At 41.4% G+C, this 25,890-nt stretch overlaps 1 protein-coding gene across 6 annotated transcripts in view; it reads left to right on the top strand.

Moving 5' to 3' along the window:
- The window catches only part of FKBP1B (FKBP prolyl isomerase 1B), a 51,707-nt gene extending 27,181 nt beyond the window's left edge, over nt 1-24,526 (top strand). For 5 of the 6 annotated variants that reach the window (XM_055713898.1, XM_055713896.1, XM_055713897.1 and 2 more), the window contains 2 exons: nt 21,071-21,183; nt 23,831-24,526. In XM_055713898.1, coding sequence (XP_055569873.1) covers nt 21,073-21,183; nt 23,831-23,959 — 240 coding nt within the window. In that variant the 5' untranslated portion in view covers nt 21,071-21,072 and the 3' untranslated portion in view covers nt 23,960-24,526. The other variant, XM_055713892.1, reaches the window with a different exon arrangement.
- The last annotated feature ends 1,364 nt before the right edge of the window (nt 24,527-25,890 follow it).

Raw genomic sequence — 25,890 nt, forward strand, 5'->3', positions numbered from 1 at the left:
GATCTGCTGTGTTAGAGGCGAGCACGTTCTTGGTCTTGAACACCACCCCAGGCCGTGTCTACATTACAGCTGACAAGGGCTGGGAGCAGGACTCTTGTGTGAGCCACAGCTTCTGATCAGAGGCTTGCCCTGCAGGCATCTACAGCCTGCCCATGCGGGTGTGCTAAGGTGCCTGGCAGAACAGTAAACTGCCAGACAGGCTTAGACATAAGAGTCCCTTGGGCTGTGCGTGGGGTTGCGCTTGTAGTTTCGCTGTCTGAATATGGAGTAGGTCTGATCCGGAGGGCAGCCTTTGGATGACCCCGGCACGCAATACCCACAGTCTCAGAGCATAGATAGCCTGCTCTCTTAAGCTGGAAAGTTAGGTTGGAGATACGTGGCTACTCAGGGGTGAGAAAGAGAGAGCAATTTCAGCTGAGGAAACATCTATGACCTCAACATGCCCCAGCCATGATTTTGTAGCTCTCCACTGGTGATAATCCATGTTGGCTCAGACCCCAGCTGGGATCAGACAGGTCAGCTCCGGCTTAGAGATTTGTGACTGGGGAATAGAAACAGAGCTCAAAACAGAAGGAAAAGAATTAAAAGTTTTGAGATTAGACTGAGAATGATTAAGTTTGTCTTGGCAGTAGCAATGCCACACACACACGCAGCATTTGGGAGCTGCGTCCTGACGGCACCACATAAAATGCTCACGGAGTAGCATCCAGGCTGCGTATCGGTGCATTCGCTTGACTTGCAAATCTGAGCGTGGCTCTGGATCCAACCACAGAGCTTGCTACTGGCCTCACTGGGCAGTTTATCACTTCTTTTACTTACTCTTACTTTAGGCAGACTGAGAGCCTGATGACAAGAATGTCCAGTGTTTGATTTAGCTTCTGCAGGTGGTCAGAACGTGCCTATCTAACTTCTTGCAGGTAGGGGCCAAAGGGAGAGAAAGCAAGGAATTTAATGGGCCCTGCATAGGAGTTGCCTTCTGGTAGTCTGCAACTTAATGCGAGAGTCACACTAGGTAAACAGAGTCTTATCTGTGAGAACAAAGGTTTGTATTTGATTTGGGTCTCCTTAGGGCTGGGTAGGAAGAATGTTTCTCTGCCACTTGAAGGCTCCATGTTGCTGCAGTTTGTAACGTTTGTGGGATTACATTATTGATATTTTTTTTCTTAGGAGAAAAGGTAAATAGAAAATTTTGTACACCCCAGCGTGCATTGAACATCAAGACTCCTGTATTAGAGCTCAAGGTGACTGAGAAACAGAAGACACTTCATTATTTAACCTCCTGCTGAAGAGACGTGTTTAATTCTTTATTACGTAACTGCTTTTTCAGAAAATTTCTGTATTTTTCCATGCATCTCTGACTCTGTTTCCAGTTATTCTAGTAAACATGGGTGTGTAGGAAGAAGGGGAATAATTCCTTTTTAAATGGTTGAAAATAATGCAATTAAACCCCTGTAATCAGATGCTACAGGATGTGGCTATTCATTTCAAGGCCCTTTTTGCTTAAGATGTATCCTGCAGTGATCAATCAGTGACCGTTCTTGGGCTTCAGATATAAATACTCAGGAAGGCAAAGCTGAGGAGATCTTGAAATCAAATTTTGGCGATTTTAAGGGTGGAGTGAGAAGTTCAGCTCTGGAAAAGTAAGGAATGAGCTAGCTAGTTATCACAACTAAACCACCGTTTTAATGATCCTTCGGTTGCTTTCAGTGCAGGTGCTTTTGAACTGAGTTCTGCTCTCAAACACCTTCTGCTCCCCCCCTATAGGTGTGCCCACCATTGTTTTTTTTATAGCATTGTCCTTGTTTCCAGGAACAGAGGAAAGGCAATTTGATTATGTTTGTATCGTAGCATCATTGAAGAGCTCCATTGTGCTTAACTGTGCAAAAAACAAATTAAGAGAAACTCTTATTCCCAGACAGCTAAGGAAGATGAACAACAAAGAACAGAGGAGGAAGGAACACAGTCAGATACACACATATATATTACTATTACATTTACTTTCTATTTTCAAAGGTAAATGAAGTAAGAGACATTTCTCAGCCAAATCATTCAATAACTGATTTTTCTGTAATGTTAGGACACATTTGGGTGTTGAGGAGAGACACAGAAGGAGGTGGCCTCAGCGAGATGCTTAGAGAGAAAGAGAGCATTCAGGGCATGGAGCACAAATCAACAGCTCCTCCAGGTCTCCAAGATCATTTTGTTTGTTTTGAATGTGGTTTAGCCCACTGGCAGTCTTGCCTGTGCTCACTTCAGAGAGAGGTGGTTATACTGCTGTATGTACAGTATGACTACATGCTATCAATACAGCCCCAGGGAAAGGGAGGATGGCGTGGTACAGTGCGTGTGAAAAGATGCCTTGTGCTGGCGGCACGGTCGTTGAGTCATTCCAGCCTGTCTGCGGCTGCGGGAGGCAGTCACTTCAGGGCCGTAAAGCTGCCACAAGCTAATCGTTATAATAAGCACTTCAGGCAGAGTCTGGTTCCCCCCATTTAGTCTCTCTCTGCTTTAGGTCTGTAAATATTTGTCCTGTCCGCATCTATTGTTGGCACAGAGGCATCAGAAGAAAAGTTCTCTTAAGCCTTTGCTTGCATATTTGGCTTTGGGCCACTGAAAGTTAAACCTGATCATCTGAGCCTCTTACTGCCCCTGCTAATTCTTATTTTTTAGTACTAAATGATGACTCTCTTCAAGATGGGCCGGAATTTCCTGGGAGTAGGTTGGCACTCCCCCGAGGCATACGCATTTAATATCATGTGCTGGTGCAAGTAAACAGCAGGATAGAGAGGGGGTTTTTTTCTTCCTTTTGTACTATCTAATTGGTTCCTTGGCTCTTTCCCCACTCATAGGGAAAGATTGCTGTCTCTCTAAACAAGCCAGAGTTTTATTTATTTATTTATTGCCTTTCTTCCTCTATCTGTCTGTAGCAGGCACACTGAATTTCCAAAAATGAAGGTGTTAATACAAGTATCGCTTACTGCCCCTCCAGTGACATCTATGCCACAAGTTACCCAAAATGAGAAATGCAATTTGGATGAGTCAGGGAGTCTGCCCTGACGCAGGCAGTTTAATGTAAGAGTGTCTCAGGGTCACGCATATTTCTATTAATATAGAGTCAAACTTGAGTAGGGAGCTCTGGTCTGATTTGCCTATTTTTAGCAAAGGCACGCCAATGTGGCAAAACCAGCCAAACTAAAGCAAGCTGTTTGCTTTGAATTTGTGTGAACAAAAGAAAAAAAAAAAAGCTATTGTTTTCTTAAGGTAACAAAGCCTATTCATTTTATTCTGTGCAGACAACATGCTAGTTTTCATGTCTGTGGTGGGAATTTTGTACAAAGTTCTCCTTTATTCTTGCAGCTCCAACTGGTACAACCATCAGTTGTTCTGCTTTTGCAGTAAAAAGTGTTGGAACCTAAGTATTTTCATGTCTCATACACAGGTGGTGGGTTTTTTTTTTTTCTCTTCACACAAATTAAACCACAAAGACCTCTTAAATTCTGGTCCTTTCAAAGTGAATATGCAAGGACACTGAGAGAGCCTGTATCTGTTCTCCTTCCTACCCTCTCAGAAGGCTCTTGATGCAAGGACAAAAGAAGAGTTTGGATCCAGGTGTACTGTTTGTTACTGTTAAGAATAAGAAGTTGTAGGTAAATATTCTTATTCTCTCTCTTGTAATCCCACCAAGGTTTTTCAGTGCTGGGTCCAGCAGAGTAATTCCATGTTAGAAAATATTTGTGGTGCAAGGATTAGGACATGTTAATTTTCTGGCTTCCAGGAAAGCAAGTTGTCTTTAAATACAGTGAGTAAGGGGGGAAAAAAAACCAACCAAAAAAACCCACCCCAAACCAACCAACCAACCAACCAAACAACAACCTGCAAGAAATTGAACACAATATTTAGGGAGCTAGGGAAACTGTGTAGGAGGGTAGAAAACAGTTTCAGGAGAATGTGTGGTGGGAAAAACCCTCTATCCTAAGTCTCGTATCTGTGGAGTGGCTCAGTGAGAATTTCTCCTTGGCTGGGACAAGCTAGTGTTGCTCTGTTGACCTTTTTGAAGTTCAACTGATTTGCTCCAGCTTAAAATCTGACCTTTTGTGTCCAGATAGCAAGGTGGCATAGAACTACTGTGTCCAGATAGCAAGGTGGGAGAGATCAGAGCAACACTTCCTAATCTCCATGAAGGCTTCTGAAGCAGATAAAAAGGTAGCGCTCCTGCTTTGCATTCTGTAACACTTTAGCAGAACAAGCAGGATGTTGTAGTTGCTCTGAATGAGATCAGAACAAGGGTTAGACAGTCTTGTAACCTTAAAAATACAGGTGACACTGATTTTCATTCTCTTCTGAGAGCTTAAATGATTGAGATGTAAGCAACCAAACTGAGACATGGCCCAGTGCACTTAGTCTGGTAGCACTGTCACCACAAACATAGAAGTAAAGATAATATCTGGGCACCAGCCTAAAAACATTCTATGGACTGTTAAACAAGTTAGGGATCAGATAACACGTTCTCCCAGTCACTGAAACAATGTCTGTCTGCCTTAGAGTAAAAACATACGTTATGCCATGGCTCGAAATGCTCACTATCAACTTCATGTCATGAGTGAAAATCCATATCATCTTTATGGCTGTGCAAAGCATTAGATCATCTGAAAAAAATGTCAGAATTCTGTAGTTTAAATTGGCCTTCCCTCTTTTATTAAGCAATACCAAGAGTGAGCACAGGTCTTGGAGCTTGCCCAGAAGTTTGGTATTTGATTTGAACATGCACAGTGCATCTCTAAAATTCAAACTTGATGTAGAGGCCAAGACAATTATATTCAGACATGCAGGCTGGACCTGCAGTCCACGTTACATGGCAGCCTGATGTCGTGCTCTTAGCCTGTGAAGCATCTGTAGCAGAAATCATCCTTGCAGCATTGCAAACAAGTCCTTTCTGTTGTCTTTTTTCACTGCTAGAGCTTTACCTCTAGCCATTATTAGATTACTAGATAGAGAACCTGACACAGAGCTCAAGCTCATGTGAGAAAATAGAATCGTATGTATCCATTCATGCAGCAGTTCTGAAGAATTGATATTGCTTATGTGTTTATTGGGTGTAGATATGATCCACCTTTAGGCTGTAATCCAGCAGTATCTCCATCACTGCCTTTCCCAGGGCAGTCTGTGATCTTCCTTGCTGATAGGATTCTATAACTTCCTCTTCCTTCCCATCCTTCAACTCTTACTTGCAGCAGAAAGACTAAAAATAATAATAATAATAATAATTTACAATGGTTTTGTTGGATTTCCAGTCGACAATACCCTGGGAGAAGCAGCTTTGGCTGCTCCACTGAAAAAGTTGCTACAAGATGATGTCATCTGGCAGTAGGCACCAAAACAAGAAGTGGTATTGCAGCAGCTAAAAATGACAATCTGCAATGCACCAGTATTTAGGTTTCATGGTCCTATAAAGCAGTTCCATTGAAAGAGACACAACTAAACACTGAGTTCTGGCTCCTTGCAGGGTGCACTGTGCCTATTATCCACATAACCTGGTGTAACAGAAATAGAAAAAATACTACACCTAAACAGAGGCAGGCTGTTATATTTTCTACAAAAATAACTTCGCTGCTTAATGCAATGTTGCAATCCAAATGCAGCTGGTTTATAAATCACTTGGTTTTTTATATCACACTACTTTCTTTTAAACCCTTGGGAAAGCACTGATGAAAGATGTATTTCTGTAACTGTTCAGCAAAATGTTAATTTGAGATTTGCTGTCTAGAAGTCCAGTGTCATAATCTCCAGAGTCAGGTGTTCAGATCTTTGCAGAAAAGGCTGTTCATGTTACAGAAGCCACCTTAGCACTAAGGGCAGATCACAGAAGGGCTCACTGGTTCATTTGCAAGCTGTGCAAAAATTTATATGTAGGTTTTTTTCCTAGCTAATTGGCTGCTAAATACCAACCATACTGGGCTTTGAAATGTGTGACTGCCTGTCTAAGAAGGCCGTGAACAGCAAGTGAAAAAGTAAAGTTCCATACCTTGTTGCTAGAAGGTAAACGCTGGGACACACAGCGCACAAGCTAGGCAGATGATGTTTTGACTTAAAAAGGCAAACCACACAAAAAATACAGAAATATGCATAGATCAAGAATTGAATTCTATAATTGTTACGGCTGGCTTAGACTTTTGATCCAGCAAATAATACAGCTTTAGATGTCCGTCCTTCACCCAGCATCCAGGCTGACACTCAGGATGTGGTGCAAGCAGCAGTGCCCTATACATAAGGTCAGGTATGTGTCCATTAGTGACCACACTTTACTGAAGGCAGAGAAGAGGCTAATATTCCTGGCCTGCAGGGAGTAGTGGTCTTGCGCTCCATCCGTGAAACCTGTATGGTGGGACAGGGGCAGCTCAGAAACAGAAGTCCTAATTACATGTCACAACCTGCCTGACAGGAAGTTCTCCACTGAGCATTCTCAGAATTGAAAACCTTGCTTGCAGCAGAAATGGAGCTTTCCCTAACTTACAGGATGGGATGAAAAAGTGAGGTAGCTGTGCAAGGCAGCAGAGACATAGCTTGCATGGTATCATTGCAGTGCCGGAGGTCAGGGAGAGCCACAGGTAGTGCCTGAGCAACCTCATCGTGCCATGATGGCTACAAGAGAGAGGAACCACTGATGCAAAAAAAGCAAAACCAAAACTCAGCTGAGCTTCTCGGCCTATCAACAAGAAAATACAGCCGATGAATGGTCTTGGCAGAGACTCTGGTATCAAAGAAAGACCCAAAACACTTGAAAGCCATCATTTGAGAGCACATCCTAGGCTATAAAGCACGGGTTTATTTAGAGCCTTAGCCAAGGTCATAGACATGCAGCAGAAGTCTTCATCTGGGTAAAGACCAAGTACTGGTGGTGGGAGAGTTCTCATGAATCAGTGTCCTGTCTTCAGGGAAGATTAGCAAGTTGAAAACCATAAAAATTATGCCAAAAAAATTTAGGTGGATTTGGTGAAAATAGTGGTTTTATTACACAATTATATTTATTGTGCTAGGTGGATGCTTATAATAGACAAAATAGGAATGGGGTATATGGTGCTCTGTGTCTCTAGGATACTGCCTGAGCCTACAGACTGTGCAGAACACGTGAGATGTGAAAAGAGATACAGAACATGCTTTCATGTGGTTAGTTCCTGTTAAAATGGAGTTATGGCTTAAGCATGCCTGGCAGTGTCCTTAGTGATCTTTGGTCATGTGAGCAGGCAGAAGCTCGCAGATACTCCATTGTGTTAGGGAACACAGATTAGATATACCAAGAAATTTAAATTCTCTGCATCCTTTTTCTTGAAAAAGCCACAAATAAACTTGTTTTCCCAGGAAAGAGATTTGTACCCATGTCAGTTTTAAGTTGAATCAGCAGGGTTTTTAAAATTTATTTGAAACTTAGATTACTTAAGTTCATTGGTTTTATGTAATTTTTCATTTAATTTCCCCTTTTTTCTTGGCAACTCTTTGATAACATGAACAGCCAGAATATTTACAGTTCTGATGAATAATTTCCAAAAACTCAGTAGCTTGGGTGGTTGCTGCCCTTGCGAGTGGGATCACTGAAACTCTTTATGCAGGCAGCCAGTAAATCTGCAGACACATGTTTAAGCATTAACATGGTACAGAAAACTGTGATAAAGTAACTCCCACAAACCTTTTTCTTTGCTGTGCAAAATGGGAAAATGGAAGCAGCAGCCTAAATGAATTGACCTTTTACATGTTCCATAACATTACATATTATGGATTACAGAGTAAGCCGTGTTACCTGGTCAGAGAAGATCTGTTCAGTTGTTTTTAAAAGTGATGTAGAATACCTCTGAGTGTCTGGGCATATGGCTATTTTAGACTACATAACTGTATCTTCTCACATACATCTCACCTTCTTTGATCCAAATTTTAGGTCAGTTCTGCCTTTCTTTTGACTGGTTTGGCTGTCTGGATACTTGAATTTTATCTGTTATGCATCCCCTTCAGCATGCTCCTTATGAATTTTAAATTTTCTCTTTTCCTTTTATGTTTTCTCCTTAATAGTTCCAGGGTCTTTTGGCTTGGATGTAGCTAAACAATACTTGGTGTTAAATAATTGGAAAGGTGGCAATATTCAAGAACTCTCTAGACCTCATCAAAGCTGAATTTAAATAGTTCATATTAGTAATCTGAAAACAAAGCAATAGCAATGTGTTTCCACTAGAATGAAACATTTCTGGTGAACATAAAGCTTTTTTTAAAAAAATTATTTTCTAAGGCAAAATGTTTCATTCCATTTGACCCACAATTGCATTTTCTTTGGAGTTTTGGATAAAAATGAACAGGACGTCCATTATTTTTCTGCAGAAAATAATGTGATTTGTATGGTTTTTGCCATTTGATTGTTAGGAATAGATGTCTACCAACTTCTTATAGTAAGTTACTCATATAGGCTGCTACTTTTTCAGTTACACTTACTGAGATGATAAAAGATAGCGCGACCTGTGGTAGAGAGCTGTCTGGGCTACAGCAATTCCTCTGAGTTATGCAATATATTCACCATCTCTGTCTTTGCTTGTACAGATGATAACGTTACACATTTTGCTGTAGAGTCTATAATCATCTGGCTTTTCATTGCTGGTGTAATAATACATTTGTTTATTAAATGCTTCACTGTTTGGTCCATTCTCAACTTGTGTTGTTTTCCACTCTGTTGTGCTATTGATGTATTTTTGGTAATGTTGATCCTTGTCATTTGTGTCTATGGACTGGCTACTATTTCTATCTGTAGTATGTAAACTGGTGTCATTTACAATGTCTTTCGCTTGCAGCAGTCCTGAGTGTGAAAATACTTTTGCTTTTACGGTTTGTGCAGTCCATCCTCAAGCTCCTGCTAAAGGCAGCGAGAGCAGTGTAGGGACAAACCCTATGCAACATCACGCACAACTGATCTAACAAGTCCTGGGAGAAAGGATTGGGGTTCAGGTCTCTGCCCATCCTGCTGACCTCCCTAATTACTGCTTGCTTAGTTTTCTCCTAACTTCATTCTCCATTTCCAGCTACCACACAGCTTCAAGGGGAGAGCATCAATGGTGATTCTATTGAGTGTTTGGTTGACTGATGATGAGAACACCATCAGAAAAGGTGAAGGACAGGGTTTTAAATTCAGGCTTGAGGTGGAGTTGAATTGATGGTGCTCTTGGCAGGTGTGCATGACAGAAAAGGTGGGCAGCAGCACCCTCTCTGCCAACCACTCTTGAAAAAGAATGAACCTTTCTCAGGCTTGTGCCTGTGCTCTAAAATTGGCTTCAAAGCTCTACATCTAAAATGGACGATGATGCTAAATTCTAGGAAGAGCTGAAAAGTGAGGTGCATCCTTGTATTTATTGTGTCCTGCTAGTTGCCGGTAGACTGCAAGTTACTCAGTGCAGACGCTTTCTGTATCTCACCTTCTGGAAGTGCTTGTTTGTCTCCATTGCCTGCATAAGAAAGTTCTGATTCTTTTTCTGTCACTTCAGTAAACCTCAAGGGGGAAGTCACTAATAGGTGATACTCATCTGATTCTCACCCCTTTCTTTGAAGAGTTTCCCCTAAAACATTTATTTTGTATTCTCCTTGCTTCTTCCCTTCACTAGTCCAAGACATGAGTGGCTTGTTAAGTAGATGAAAATAGATACAGGCACTTGGAAATTCCTATTGTTCTCCAGAGAGACGACTGTCTAATGTCCAGCAGAGCAATGCCTAAGACCCATCTGTCAAGATAACAGCTGCCACTTTTTCCATAGTTCATTTATAAGATCACCGAGATCAAAACTTAGAGATGGAAAAGACCTATTTATAATAACAAACTGCACTGTTAATAGCTCCTTTCCACTGTGGCTCTGAAGATATTTTAAAGGCTTACTGAATGAAGCCTTTCAAGATACCTAAGGCAAAGTATAGTAATTAATAATATTATTGCTGGATATGCTAGTGACTCTCTTTCTGACCTTGGTGAAACTACAGTCATTGTTTCACAGGGAATAAAATGAAGATGAGTTATATTTACACAGCTGTCTGGTGACAGAACGTATTCTTTTTGACATCCAGCTTTCTACTCTGATCACAGATGTACACTATTCCGTATTCTTGCAGGATTCTGCTCTGGAGAATAGTCCGGAGTGCATCATTCAACTTAGTTTTAGATTACCATTATCCAGGTCTTAAACTGCCACATGTATTTTTGTACTTTCATTAATATCAGGAGAACTATGCCAGTTTACACCAACGAGAATCTGCAACACCAGAAATTACGAAGAAAAATAGGAAACATATGTGGCAAAAAGAAGAATTTTGTAGCTAATATTTCAGAGCATACTCTCAGAATTTACTGGCAGAGATATATTTATGATAGTGCTAGGGTCTGCCTTGAAGCACGTAAAACACTGTTTACATTGAAAACAGTACTGCAAAAATTTTTTTTTTTTTGTGAAACCAGGTGCATTCCTAGTAGGTGGGAAGAACAAACTATACATCTGTAGAAAGATTTGTTCCTTTGATGAGTATCTCATACATCGTTTAAAAAGACAGCCTAGAAAAATAACAGTATCTGAGTAAGACATTCTTCTACTGGAGTGCTGCAGCAAATGATAAAGGCTGCTTAGCAAAATGCTGGGTTTATCTGATCTTAACGGTAGGCTGAACTTCTGACAATATAATGAGGGTTACCCAGTACATAACTTGTTAATAAACCCTTCTCAGAGTTCATTCAAAGACTAGAAATGGCTTTTATCTTCTGTTATTTCTACAGCATGTTTACTGTATGTGTTACTACAGTAAGTGACTAGGTAGATCTAGGCAAATCTGGAGTCGCTGAGTCTAAAGGACCATAGGCAACATAATCCACAGGAAGGTGTTTGCTACGCAAATCAAAACCAGCTTGGTTTTTAAGTGCATTTTTTCACTAATCTTGACAGTGATCAGGTCATTTTGGGTGGAATTAATCTCAACTGTCTTTAGCTATCTAGAAGTGTATGCTCTGTCTATGCCAATGGAGAGAGTGCAGCATCTAGGTACCTGTTCTTCTCCACTCTTGAGCAAGGGATTTATTCCTTGGGTGAAACAGCAGTGTGTTTCACTTGATTACCCTGGAAACTGTGTGTCATGCTGAAGTGAGGCCCCATGGTGGCCCCAGATTGGTGCCAGTGAAGTCATGTCTTATTTTCCTGCGTGGAATTGCAGGCAGGAGGGGACGATTCCCCAGGAATTCTCGGAATGCTTGTAAGGAAGGGGATATTACATAATGCCAGGCAGGAAGGTTATACCACATCTCTAAAATAAGCCATATGACAGGGATGTCTGACCAGTCTAGCTCAAAAAAGTTGGATATCCTGCATAAAAAAGCTTTTGACCTCTGCATTATGTATGTTTTATGTACATATGAGATAATGGTGGAAGGGCAGTGTCTGCCTCTGACTTTAGAGTGTATGTAATCTTGGCATATTGACTGCACCTTCTTACATAGCTCAGTCAACACCCGATTTTATAAACTGTGTTTTCTTCTCTGGCTGCATCTTGTGTGTGTGTGTCTCTCTCTCCAAGAATTTTTTCTCCTTCTTAATAAAGTAGTTGCTAAGTCCTTTGCACAATGTTAGATGATTGCTGTGTTTGTCAAGATGAGTTTCAGTAAAACGCTCCTCCGTGAAGGAGGTATAGCCATGCTGTGCATTAAGAAAGTTGGATGTGTTAAAGAACCAGATAAACAGGGACCTGCAGGAAAGGAAGAGCATTCATTCACAAGGGATGTGGAGAGAAATGCTATTTTTCAGTTCCAAATGTCCTAAAAGCCAACATGCCATTTTAACGTTTTGGTGTTAAGTGGTAACACATTGAGAATATACTTTTTCATGCTCAAATTTATTGTCTGTGGGTATGCATAGCCTTTTAATCCAATGCCCTACTAGAAACAGGTAGATTTGTCATTAGGCTGTTGCTAGCTTAAGCCAAGGGAATCAGAAGTGCTGCACTGATAAGTTAAGAATTCAGCACAGATTTTATTCAGAAGGAAATGAAGGCACATACTGGAAATCTAGACAGTTGAAAATCAAAAGATGCCAAATCTGGGACCAGCTCGTCATTAAAGCACGCTTAACTGCTGATGCAGTATTATTGTATTGGGTTGGAAAGGTGTTACTTCTGGCAGGTCATTCAATATCCCCTTTCCCTGAGCAGAGGAGGAATTAACAAGTAGGGAAGCTGGTACTTTTCTCCCCAAACCCCAAACCCCTCTCTTATATGACCTTGGAGCCGTGCTCAGAGCATTCGCAAGAAATGTCTGAAGATCCCTTTCTGCTTTCTGTCATGTTTTTCCATGCTCCCTGCACCCAGATCTGTATTCAGAAGATTTGGTGACCTAGCTTGGGCACTTCTTTTGCTGCATGTTCACCTATTTCAGTGAGGTTTAACCCCCTGCTGAAGTGTGTGACTTCCCAGTGGAAGATCATCTGCACATTCATATATGTACTACAGGCTAAAATATCAACTCCATACCACCACTGCATAGGCAATCATAAAACAAAAAAGGGGCAGCAGGGAGTGCAGCTAAAATATCAACTCCATACCACCACTGCATAGGCAATCATAAAACAAAAAAGGGGCAGCAGGGAGTGCATGCGTGCATTGTTGCATAAAATGAGGCTGAGAATGAAAGCAAGAAGGAAAAAAAGAGATTAATTGTATTGTCCTTTTATCTTGGTGGACTAGATGGCCAGAATTCTTTGGCCAAGCTCCACTGCATGTGTTCGGGTGGAAAGTCTTGCAAAATGTTTTCTTTGTATTACAGCCGTGCTCTCAAACTGCTCTTTGTGCTTCTTGGCTGGTACCAGAGGGGAGGGACAGAAAGACCTAGCCCAGTCGGGAACATTCCCTCTCCCTCCAGAACCTGTGTTACAGGACATGGTACTTAGGGGTAGAGATGCAAGAGATAAAGTATATCTGTAGTTCTGTATCGTGTCTAAAAAGTTGCTTTAGATTTCGGTTGGCCTACTCATTAGCATACCCAGATTGACCTGATTCTGCCATGCTTATTCAAATGAAATTTGCCTTATGCTGCAAAGCATTTACATTTTACAGCTGAACTTTGTAATGGTAACAGAATCAAACCCTAAAATAAAATGACTGTTTCAAGGCAACAGGATACCAGAGGAATTGTTTTGGTCTCCTTACAATTAATGTAGAATATGCTTATTGAGCCTCATATCTGCCTTGAGGGTAAATCAACGTTTTCTTCTCTTTTAAAAATATGCAAATTTATAAAGCCGTTAGGACAAAATAATGCCTTTCAGTAGAGTGAACTAGACAACTGCATGTAATTTTCTTGGCTGTGAAGTCAAGCTAAGTGCAAGGCTCTTTCATATTGTCTTGTAGTTGTACGCAATACTGATATATTGTGCATGGTAATGCATTATTGAATAGTTTTCTGTTGTGTCTTCATTGCATGTTGTCAGCTACATAATAAATAATTGATTGTGTTGCTCTTACTCCAGATTAAAGATATATGAGTATATAATACATGAAGAAAATGAAGCAGCAAGGCTGCCTGTGTTGAAAGATCAACCGTTACTGAAGTGCACTGTGGTAACAGGAACTAAGACGTGACCACCGCCGTTACCACTATCCATTTCCTATTTCTGTACTTTGAGTCAGTGATTGTTTGTCATGGCAACAAATGGCACATTCAAATCATTGCTGCTGCCTTTTTAAACAATAAAAAAGAAATTGTGGTAAAGAGCTGATATGCTGCAGAGATGCACCCCCAGTGTCTTCAACTGATATCCCTCTAGACTGAAAAGTCCCTTGGAAAGATTAATCATTTTCTGAGTGCCTGAAAACTGTCAGAAAAACATGGTCTAAACTAGCAAATCCTTTTTTCCTCTGAAGACTTTATTTATATTAAACAGAGGAGGAGTTAGCAGGGAAGAGTGAGTTTGTGTTGCAGTAGTACTAGACATCTCTCGTTGAACCTTTCCCTTGAAAAGCTATGCTTCTCTCTGTTCAGTTGCCAAAGTCCCCATACAGGACACGGTAGGCCCACGATTCAAACGTAGCGTAGGAAACGAAGCATCCTCCAGCTCGCATTCAACACTCTTTATTTCCATTACAATGGTCATCATTTCTGATGGAAACGATTTTCATCAGTAAAATTGATGAGATGCCAAATTTGTGCAGAAAAGAGTTTGCTGTGGAAGTCAAATCAAGGAAATCAGAGGCATGCACTACTCAGTGTGGTTGTTTGGAAAGAGGCTCGTGGCCAGCTGTAACTACAGATTCTGGGAGCTGTTGTAATGATGAAAAGGTGTCAAACAGTGAACTGTGTTTTGAGATAATAATGAAATGGCAGATGAAGATGTAAGAGGTGTGAGAGATCTGGCTTATGCAGATCTGGAATCTGATGGAATGAGCTGGAGAGCTGAGGTATGTTAGGTCCTCTAGGCCTTTCCCTGGGAAGCAGAAACACAAGGCACCAACTGTATTGGCCTAGAAAACTGTTGCCCAGATCTCTCCATTTAACAGTAAGACATATGGGAGCTGTTCTTGTTCCTCATGGGAAACCACAAGTTTTTCAGGTGTGTTAGCATGAGACTTAGCTGTGACCTAGGGGGGAACGCCACTGAACGCAGAGGAGTTGTCTTGCTTTACCACAGTATGTCAGAACAGAGTCCTGAAGAGAACTGATCTATTTTAATGTAAAATGTGAATAATACTGCTGAAATCAGTGGAGTTCTGCTGGTGTAAACCAACCTGGGATATGATTTGTGACTTTATGAATGTGTTTCTCCCACCACCTCTATGCAATTAGGCTGAACTCCTCTGCTTTGCTGAACTGTGTCTTTGTCTATACGCCGTGAAGGTGTCAAAGTTGACACAAAGGCATATGTACAGTTTCTAGAAACTTTCTGATAATATGTTTTATAGACTTAAGTGTATATTAGTAATAGTTACAGGCTGTAAGGGGGGTGTGTGTCAGAATTTCCAGCCTTTGTGACATTCTTCCAACAGAATATTGACATATTTTGACATAGAAACTGTATTTTGAGGAAAAAAGTACACACTTGAGATCAAAAATTCTTAACCCACAGCAACACTAACTACAGCACATGCTGCCTCTGAGTCCTAGGAGCCAAACTGAATGGGAAGCTTGTAACAGCACAGATTTATTACAAGTCATAATTGCAAAGGTGATTGCATTAAACAGCATCAAAATATAGTCCCTGTCCTGAAGAATGTGTCCTAGAAACACCCGAGTAGCTGCTCCTCTTTCTGCTGCCAATCTGTGTTCAGAAAGTAGCTGTCTTCAAGTGTATGTATTGCCTTTTTGTTCTGTAGGTAACCAGTTTGAAAAAATAAGGTAATGGAATGTTTTGCAGGTAAATGTTGCTGTTTTTTGAAAGCCACCTATTCAATTTATTCCCTTAACACTTGTAAGTGAATCCCATTGTACAGCATAAAAGGAGAGTAACTAGTGAAATCAAGGGATTTGTCCTGGATTAGGATCTCCATCTTCTGATTCCCAGAATGTGTCAACACTACAAAGACAAATAATTCAGTAAGCGCTGGAGCCAGTGAAGCCTAGGATGCAATTTGGACAACTTCATTTAGGTATGGATGGATGAGTTAATACCTCCTCACTAGGGCCCTATAAAAAGCTGGCAGTCTAGCATTTAAAATTAATGTTGTTAACTTTAACTCTTGTAAGTTAGTTGACTGAGAACGATAAACAATTCTGGGAGGTTATTGCAGTCCTAACGTTTAAATCTAGGTGGGATGAATCATTCTTGGAGATACCTCTCTTTCTCCGTTAACTGTGGAAGTAGCCTAGGTGACAGGTTCAGACGCAGTTTCTATCCTTGAGATGGCTAATGTTAGTAGTGGGATTTTACACATAAATTTTCCAGATTCAGGCACGAAAGCTTGAAAGGCTGTCGTGGTTTAACCCCAGCCAGCAGCTACGCCCCACACAGCTGCTTGCTCACTCCCCCTGCGGCGGGATGGGGGAGAGAATCAGAAGAGTGAAAGTGAGAAAACTCATGGGTTGAGATGAAGACAGTTTAATAGGTAAAGCAAAAGCCGTGCACACAAGCAAAGCAAAACAAGGAACTCTTTCACCACTTCCCATCAGCAGGCAGGTGCTCAGCCATCCCCAGGAAAGCAGGGCTCCATCATGTGACTTGGGAAGACAGATGCCATCACTCTGAATGTCCCCCACTTCCTCCTCCTTCCCCCAGCTTTATATGCTGAGCATAACGTCATATCGTCTGGAATATCCCTTGGGTCAGTTGGAGTCACCTGTCCCAGCTGTGTCCCCTCCCAGCTTCTTGTGCCCCCAAGCCCGCTCACTGGTGGGGTGGGGTGAGGAGCAGAAAAGGCCCCGACTCTGTCAGCGCTGCTCAGCAATAATGAAAACATCCCTGAATCGTCAACACTGTCTTCAGCACAGATCCAAAACACAGCCCCATACCAGCTACTGTGAAGAAAATTAACCGTAGCCCAGCCAAAACCAGCACACATGTGGTCTATGGTGGGCCTTTGGTGTTCTCTCTCCATCCATCTTTTGTATAGATATTGGTTTGGATGTGGTTTGGGGCATGGTTTTGTTGGGACCAGAGGTGTAAGTTAGGTGTCTGAATAGCTGGGCTGGCTCTGCGGAGTTGTTATGTGGTTGGTTGAATTCCCAGCTGAATCATTTCCAGATGAAGGAACCCTCTGGTATAAAGAAACTTAGGCTGTGGTCCAGCTGCAGCTTTCATGTCTTTCCGTTCCTGACCTCTCATCCATAATACAGGTTCTCTGATACTGTATTATTTCTCTTGGTAGAAGCTTTTACAGGATCTTCTTCCCAGGCAGATTTATTTTCGTGACATGCATAGGCTCTTTATGTCAGTATGAACCCTACTCCTCTGTCAAACTTGGCTGAAATTGGCTGAAAGATTCAAAAGTTATTAGGCAAGTACAGACAGTCATTAGCCCTCTCCCCTTAGGAAACAGGCTTAAATTATGTATCTTAGCTGAGGTTGACTGGCCTCAATTAGTTAATTCATGTTAAAAGAGTAGTGTAGAAAAATCTATTTTAATAAGAAATTACAGCCTGTGTTAAACCTAGATTGAAGTTTTGTTCTAGCCCAAATGGCATTGCATTTTTGGCAGTTTCAATGGATCCCTAGTCATATTCCTTAACAAAATAATTTGTCTACTCTTTGATCTTCAGCCTCAAAGAGCTGAACTTAAGTGATTCAGCAGGAACCATGGTCTGAACATCTCCTTTTGTACAGCCACCTATTTTTTAAAACCTAATCTTAATAAGGACACCTTATTAGATCAGAATATTTTCAAATCCGCACAATATTATGATAACTGAGGTTTTACAATTAATTACTTTAATATGACGATAGTTGCCTTTCAGCATCAAATGTAAGGTTATTAGAACAAGTAAGCATACAGGCATCTAGATGTCCTTGCCCACTCAAAACTCTTATTTATTGTTCTGACTTTGCAAAGCAATGCCATTGTTCAGTTCCAGATTGTGGTTTTTTTTCTCCTTGTTAGCTACATAAATAAAGGTGCTAGCAGACTAAAGATGGGCTTCCATTGTTGTTGAAGAATATTAACCAAATCAATTTTTCCACAAAAAAAAAAAAAAATAAAAATCAATTGATGCATTAGCAAGAGAGAAAGTAAAACATTATGCTCTTTTAGCTCCCAGGAGCCTGAAGAGTTGACTCTAACTTTCAGAAACAGAGAGATAAGAAAGATCTAAAGTTCAGATCTAAGTCCAGATCGTAACTTCTCCAGGGCACATGGGGACTGTGACTCATTTCTAAACTAGATGTGCATTTAAAGGGCAGTCACGTAAAAATTGACCCTCCTGCCATGAGCTTTGGCAAATATGAACACGTCTGACTCTGAATCCCAGTTTGTCCTCCAAGATCAGTAAAGTGGGGTGGTGACAGAGGAGGTTACATTTCTGAATTCATCACCTGAGGAGTTTTCAGCCATTGCTGAAAATAGGTTGTTGCTGTAAACAGAAGCCGCCTGTTTTCTTCTACAAGGCCTAACACATCTTCTGTAGGCTTTTGATGGTGAAATGAGAGTCAGTTTTTATGTGATATATGTTAGACTAGCAGGCTCGTGGGCAGATGGAAACGTTATTTTAAATAGGAAACGTCCAGTGGCTGTTGTCAGGCTCTCTGAAGAGTTAATCCTGGTTCTGCTGCCAGTTTGATGTGTGGTATTTAGTAAGCTATCAGACCTTTAAGCTAGGTATTTTAATAGGATTTAGTTAAAAAACGAAGTGAAAGCGTACTAAAGTGTTGTGGAACTTTGCACCTGTATCTGAACTTCCAGACTGAGGCTGTTTTATAATAAACATCTGCCTCCTTAGGCTGCTGTGAAGAATAATTAATGTTTGAATTTTGCTTTGAACATGCAGAGTGTAATGACAGTACTAAGTTTTAATATTAAAACTATTAAATATTGGAATTCTCTAATAGTCTGTATCCATTTCATATAATCATAAGTTTTTATGATGTGTTTAAAAAGAAAATTGCTTTGAGGAAGTACTGCCATTTAAATTTAAGATCAAATACTTCAAAAAGGATTATATGATATGCCTGAGAGGTCCCCCTGAGATGCTTCTCCCTGCCTGCCCTCCTCCATATGCAAGCTGGTTTTCTACGTTGCAAATGAACCCATGTTTGTCTGTAGCTAGAAAGCCTTGTGCAGGCAGCTGGTGCGACTTCCCAGCCTGCGTGAAGGGCATTTAGGGATGTCACTGAGCCAAAACACTGCATAATATGTGTATGTACTTGCATCAGAGCATACATAAAGTCCTTCATTGTTATGCTGTGAAAAACTTAAGGAATATGGCAAGTGCTAATGGTGAAGGTTATGAAACATACCTTACGGGGAGGTTGTTCAATAATTTTCCTCCTAAGGCCTTATACACACACACACACATCTCTGAAGTACCAACTTTGACAAACGCTGAACTTGGTCAGCAACTAAATTTGCCTTAATATGGCATTTGGTTTTAATATTGATGTAAAATATCTAGACACAGAACCCCACTGGAGCAATCAAATACTGTGTACCCATTACGGCAAATTCAGAATGCCATCACCACTGATTTAACTACTAATGAATTTGGAGACATCTATGTCTGAGCTAGTTGTTTGGACTTCCCCTTATGTTCATTGCAGAGAAACAGGCACTGCTAGGATGCAATTCATTATGTCCTAATCTAGATCCCTAGATTCGGCTTGAATTGCCCTCTGAAAGTGCATTTTTCTCTGTCTTCATTATAGAGGGAAGCAGAGTAATTAGTTCAAAAGTAGCTGGCTACATCTTAAAAGCATGAAGGTTGGTGAGATGAGTCCTACCTTTTAGTCTTTGTTTTTCATTCTGGCATATCTCTTTCTTTTTACTTTTGATTTGTAACACAGACTTTTTAAGCAAGCAGAATATTACTTTTTTTGTTGTTGTTTGGACAATAACTGATGGTTTTCACTGGAAAATAAAACTTGGGAATCAAACTGGTTTATTAATATAACTGCTTTAATGAAAATAAACTTGTGTCTTTCATATTGGATCATAAAGTCACTATTTCTTGGCATTTTCTGTCAAAGCTGTGCTTGATAATATTTTTTTCAACCAGAAACTTTCTCAGATATTTGCTTATTAATGAACTTTTCTTTGTGCAGCACCTTGCTTGGGAGAGGCATGGTACATGCCCAGAACATAGGCACTACTGCATTACAAAGGAAGGATTTACTCTAACACATAAATATCAGCCCAACCTTGCCATATCCAGAGTATAGCATTTTGAAAGAGCAATTACAAGGTACTTTTAAGTTGAAAGCTACCATAATTATCCACTGTTTAGAAAGAGAATGAGAATACCTAATCACCTAGAGCTCTGTGAAGGTTTATCCACGTGCAGTAGAATCTGGGCATGTGTTCATAATATATAGGTTGAAACAGTGGTGTGCCCATCAAAGGGAACGAATAAGGTGTTCTGTGACTCTCTTGTGGCTGAATGAAAATATAAAGAATAAGGGTAGTAGAGTACTCATATCAACATCCCTGGTATTTTCATATTTTTGAATGCAGAGTCTTTTCCATTCTTTCTCTACAAGGAGGAGGAAGCACATGCAGTTGTAACGTTGTGTAGAAGTTTCACAGGCATGGTGGGGAATGGCCACATTTGTGAAATGCACAATTATTCTAGTACTCCTGAGTAAATCAAGTTGGGAGAGTAAACAGTCCAAGATACCAAATATTCCTTCTAGGTATGCTGGTATAAATTTACAGGAACAAGTCAAAGGAGCTGCTGTGTACTTCCAGATGTTTAACTGGCAGCAAATTTAGCTCAAGAGGTCCCAAACCTGAATCTACATCCCAGCCCTTTGAAGTCGGCGGAAGGCTCCTGTGGACTGTGGTGAGCTTTGAGCCACACGTAGCAACAGCCCGCTGGCTACCAAACATGCACTCCTCAAGGACTACTCCCTTTAGTTAGTTCTACTATTAAGAGAATACCTTAAAATAAATGGCAAGTATTTAATGATAAGTAAACCGTAAACCTAGTCAAAGTTATGTTAAATTTGGTTTCTTTGTCTGTAGGCTTGTTTTTTGTGTTTAGGAGCAGGTGTGGATCAGGCACATGCATTGGGATTCCCTCCTTTGCTGCTTCCCACTTGTTCCTTGCCTGCTTTTATCTACTTAGGTGAGAAGCTCCACTGTGCAAGCCACAGCTCTTCTGTATGTCTGTGCAACATTTGGTGTTGAGCTTATGAGCTCAACATTACATTAAGAATAATAAGAATATATTTCCATTTTAGAGCCTAAATTACTAGAAAGCAAAGGTAAAAATACGGTACCACTGCATTTGACTCTCCTGCCTTATCCATTTTGGGTGAGGTTTCGAAGTGAAAATGGAAATGGGCAGTTGATGTAACCAAGACATTAATTTTTCACTCCTTTCCTCCTTCCCAGCATTTAAGTTTAGCTGTAGCTCAGATTGAAACTCTGTGTCTTGTTTTGGCAGGAATGCTACAGAATGGAAAGAAGTTTGATTCCTCCAGAGACAGAAACAAGCCTTTCAGGTTCAAGATTGGCAGGCAAGAAGTCATTAAAGGATTCGAAGAAGGTGTTACACAGGTACAAAGAAATTATTCTGGCAGAACTTTGAGCCAACTGAAGGGTGTGTGAGCACAGCAATGTCTGGTGCAGTGGTGACAAAACCACGGGGAAATTGCAGTGTAGGATACAGAATGGTTTTCTGAAAGTGTGGTCCATTCGAGCACAGTATTTCCTGTAGTGTCTGTCTGTCCAGGGGCATCCCCTACTCATGAGGTTTTCCACGTGGTATGTGTTTGGGAGGGGAGAGGCAAAGTCCCCTCCCCATGTGCCAGTGTGCCACATAAGCCCCGTGACTTTCCATGGGCAGCTCCACAAACTGTGGACTCTAAAATGTTCCAGGTGGCAGCATTTTTATGGAGTGGCCTCTATTCAGCTACTCCATAAAAGTCCAAGCTGCCGTTTTTGATGACAACCATGGCCAAGCTACAGATTTTGATCCTTACTGAATAAGGTACCAAACTGCACTGTTAAATTTTTATGACTTCAAGCTCCCAGCTACAAAATTTAACATTCAGTGACCAACCCTACACTGAGAAAAAGGAAATTGCACTCCATTAATTACAGTTTGAGTGCCAACACAGTACGATCCTAAAAGAGCCACACAATGCAATTAGTTGCTTTTTGTCAGCAGTGTTGTAGGGCCCACTATGTGAGGGGTGCAACAAGCCTGCTCAAGTGCCAGAGTGAACAAAATCAGGGTGCAGATTCCTCATGACTGCCCGTTTCGGGGTCCTAGAGCTCAGTGTCGGATGAAACTGCTTAAATATTATTACAGGAGGAACTGTAACAGGAACAACTTCTTATGCTTAGAGAGAAGGGAAGAATGCAAAATAAGAAACAATCCATGGGGGAATGAGCAACTATGCTTTTCCAGGAGGGGTTGAAGAGAAGATGGTTTCCAGCCCTGTGGAGAAAGCAATGCAAGCATTCCCTTCTCTCCAGCCAGAGAAGAAGTTCATTTGAGGAAACCTAGACTCTCTGAAAAATACCTACCCTCCTCTCAAGAGTTTGAGTTGGACTCTTTACTATTTGCTTTGCAATAAGGCCTAAGAGTAGCTCAGCACCCCAGTGTACTGTAGAAACCAGAAGCCAGTGCAGATAAAGCAGTGGCAGCAAGCACTGGGTGAATCAGTTTGTCCCTTCCTTGACCACTCTCGCTCCCTGACTCCTGGCCCTTCATTAATAAGTGGCCGAAAGCCATTCCAGTGATTGGTGTGGGAACGCGCTGCCCTCTGCTCCTCCTAGTGATCACTGACTGAAGGCCAGTCTGTGGCTGCTTCCTTCCACTCCAGGGTTTTGAGGGGTTTGGGGAGTGTGATTGACACAAACCACTTTGGAAAAAGGCAGTTCGCTATGTCTAGCATGCAGAGTTTTCAAACCTTGGTTTAATGACTGTCAGATGTCAGCAGTGTCTGCATTTCTCTCCTCAACTTCGGACCGTTCAAGGTTGCCCCATGCCTAAAACCCGTGTGTGACTTACCAGCTGTCTGGTTTGCAGGGGCCCATCAGAGCAGCAGGCAGCCTGCTGCATGCAAACCCTTGCAGGGACCAGGGGAGGTCATCTGCTCTTACCCCCTCATCCCCATGGTATGAATACTCCCTGAATGTGGGAAAGGTCATGTTCACATTTTTCTGCTATCAAAAGTGATCAAAGTTCAAGCTTTGGCATATTTTACAGGACCTGAAAAAAAAAATTCAACAGAAGATAGCGTGTGATCTGTAGTCCAGTGATGTGCCCAGTTTTGGGACAGAGGTGTGAGTTAAAATCACTGCTTCAAATCAGGGATTGTTTCTTGGGCAGTGAATATCCCATTACCAGTGTATGGTGCATGAATAGCAATTTGAGAATGCTCTACCGCAAAATACTCTGTTGGAAGAGCAGAGGTTTGATTCTTGATGGCCCAAATCTCAGTGAGCACCTCAGAGCTAGTCTGGAGTGAGACACATCGTCATTTCTGTCCATCCCAGGAACAAGGGCTCACTGCCGGAATAAGCAGCGCCTGAGGTGAGGTGGCTGCCCTCAGGCTTCAGCTGAGTTTAGGGAAATAAGTACCTCTTTTAAACACGATCTGTTTGCTTTGCATCTGCCCAAAAGTAGAAAGTTGGGTGCCTGCACCATTGGCGTTCAAGCAATGGTTCTGAAGTGGTCCCTGGTGGTGGCTGAAGAAGGAAGAATGTTGCTGAACACTTTTCAGCAGCTGAACTTGACTGATCTTATGAACACAAAGCTCCGGTCCTATCCGTTACTGAGAGCCTTTTCCTAACACCTGCTGGTGGCGTTACATGCACCCTGCGCTCTGCAGAAGGGACTCAGGCCTTCTAGTGCTGGCTCCAGTGTAGGCAGGCTGAACCAAACTGTGTTAAAAAGCCTTTGTGTGACTCCCAGATTGGCGCTGGCAATTTAAATCACTGCTGTGAGGAGCCAGAGGAGTCGGGAGATCTATCTCTAGCTGCTTGTGGCAGCTTCAGCTTGAAGTTAACGATGCAGTTGGACTCTAGTAATCTTAAAGGTCTTTTCCAACCTAAACAATTCTATGAATCTGATGATCCCAACTCTCCTTGATTCTGTAAATCTGCCACGTAGTGATTTGTTCTTTGTTTTCCTCCTAATACTGGTTTGGTTTTTTCATTTTCTCTTTTCCTTTCTGCAACATCCAAACCCCAGATGAGCTTAGGACAAAGAGCAAAGTTGACCTGCACACCTGAGATGGCCTATGGAGCCACAGGCCACCCTGGGGTCATCCCTCCTAACGCTACTCTCCTCTTTGATGTGGAGCTTCTCAGGTTAGAGTGAATCTTCTCGAGGGAGTTGGCTGGAGACATCTGTTAATAACCATCCCTTCTTTCTCACCTTGCCAGCAGCGGGAAGAATCTTCACTGGAATCCCAATCTTCCCTACTCAAGCTGTCCTGTCAATAGCACCTGCCATTCGGTTTCTTATGCCTTCCTTCTCTTTTTTAACTTTGTGGTGTCCGTATTTGCCTTTTACTAGAAGCTTTGCTTTGAGAAAAATATCTACCATTGTAACATTTTCAAGTTGTACATTTTATTTAATTTGCATGTAAGAAGAATTCACAGTGATGACTGAAAATATATATAAATATAAATATATATATATTCCTTATTGAAAAACCACTGCCTTACTGTACACTTAAAACCAAGAAGAAGAAAAAAAAACACAAAAGGTGCTCAAAAAAAATTCCAATGTACACCTTGTACATGAATGGGCATTAGCCAAACAGAGTTACCTGCGCTGCCACTTTTCTCAACTTGTACGTTCTGCTTGCTGCTGTTTAAAAAAATACTGTCTCATTTAAGAATTAAAAGTATATATATAAAACAATAAACTCTTGATACTTTACCGTTTCTATTTGCTGTTTTTTTACTCTGGCCACTGGAATGCTTTTTGGTGTATAAGAAGTTCTTCAAACAGTCATCAACCCATTTTTTGTTTTATTTCTCCTCTTATGTGAAAATACACATAATTCCATGCCTGCTTCTGTTATAGGTGGCACAGTGGAAGATCTCTGTGGGACCAGAGGTCCCAAGAATGTGCAAGTAAGGGCTGCTGGGACAGAGAGGTTCCCTAACCCTCCATCTCCCCTGCCCTGCTGGCAGCCCTCAACTCTGGCCAGAATTTGGCTGCTGAAGAGATGGGAAGCGATGCTTCTCAAAGACACACAGTGCTGCTCCACTTCTATGTCTTTATAACAGTAAAACAGTGTAACATTTTCTGCTGGGGCTAGGAAAGGCTAGAGAAGAGCAGAATTACGTACACCCACCTTACAAAACAAATGTGAACTGTGGGATAATGTGGCCGCTGAACATACGGGATTTTTTTAGGCTGCATCTTCTGATGCTGTTTACACAGCCTGCAAACTTACTTTGTGCACTGTGCTGCTGGCACTTGAAACCAAGCAACATTTATTTCATTTGATGGTCACACAAATTCCCGAAATGCAGCTTCCTCCCCTGGAGACAGAAAGATGTGCAGACGGTCATTTACGTGGTTTTAGGAGCAGGACCTGAACAGTGAAGCTGCCTCTATGCTGTTATTTTGTTTTGCCTGAATCCGATTTCTCACTTTTTGGCTTGCTTCTCCCATTTGCTGTAGAAAAAAAGAGCATCACTGGGTCACGATGTTTTTATTTAACTTCACTATAAACTATTGGCGTAATTTTCAACTAATGGATTTTTTTGCTGGAAATTTTTCATACAGTTGTGCTATTTTCTCGTTTGTGTAAGAAGAACACACTTAGCACGAGCAGACAGACTTCAAAGCTACATAGGTCTCTCCAGGCGATACCTCCTGGAGAGAGAAAAGGAGCACAGAAAAGCAAGCCTGGCTGTCTGGCCAGTGACTGCAGCTCATGCTCTTCTTTCTCTAGGTGTTAATTTTTCCCACAAAGCTGCATTTGTTTGTTCATGACTAAGCCCACAGAGTCCAGTTCTTACGGATTATTACTTACCAGAGGTTGGTGGAGTGAAAAATTTTCTTGCTCCCCTCTCCATAAAGAAACAAAAGGCCTTTTAGGACCCTTTTTTTGGTGGAAATCTAGGATCACTGCAGCAGCCAGGTTAGACATCCACATTTCACTAACAGTTCTTTTATTTAGGACAGGATAATTTCCTGTTAATAAATAGGGAATTAGACCTGCTGGGTTTTGATGCCCACTAAGTCTCCCAAATTCTTTTAAATGGTCCCGGTCCCCTGTGCCACTACCC

The sequence above is a fragment of the Falco cherrug genome, chromosome 6, assembly GCF_023634085.1.
Source record: "Falco cherrug isolate bFalChe1 chromosome 6, bFalChe1.pri, whole genome shotgun sequence".
NCBI classification, from domain to species: Eukaryota; Metazoa; Chordata; class Aves; order Falconiformes; family Falconidae; genus Falco; species Falco cherrug.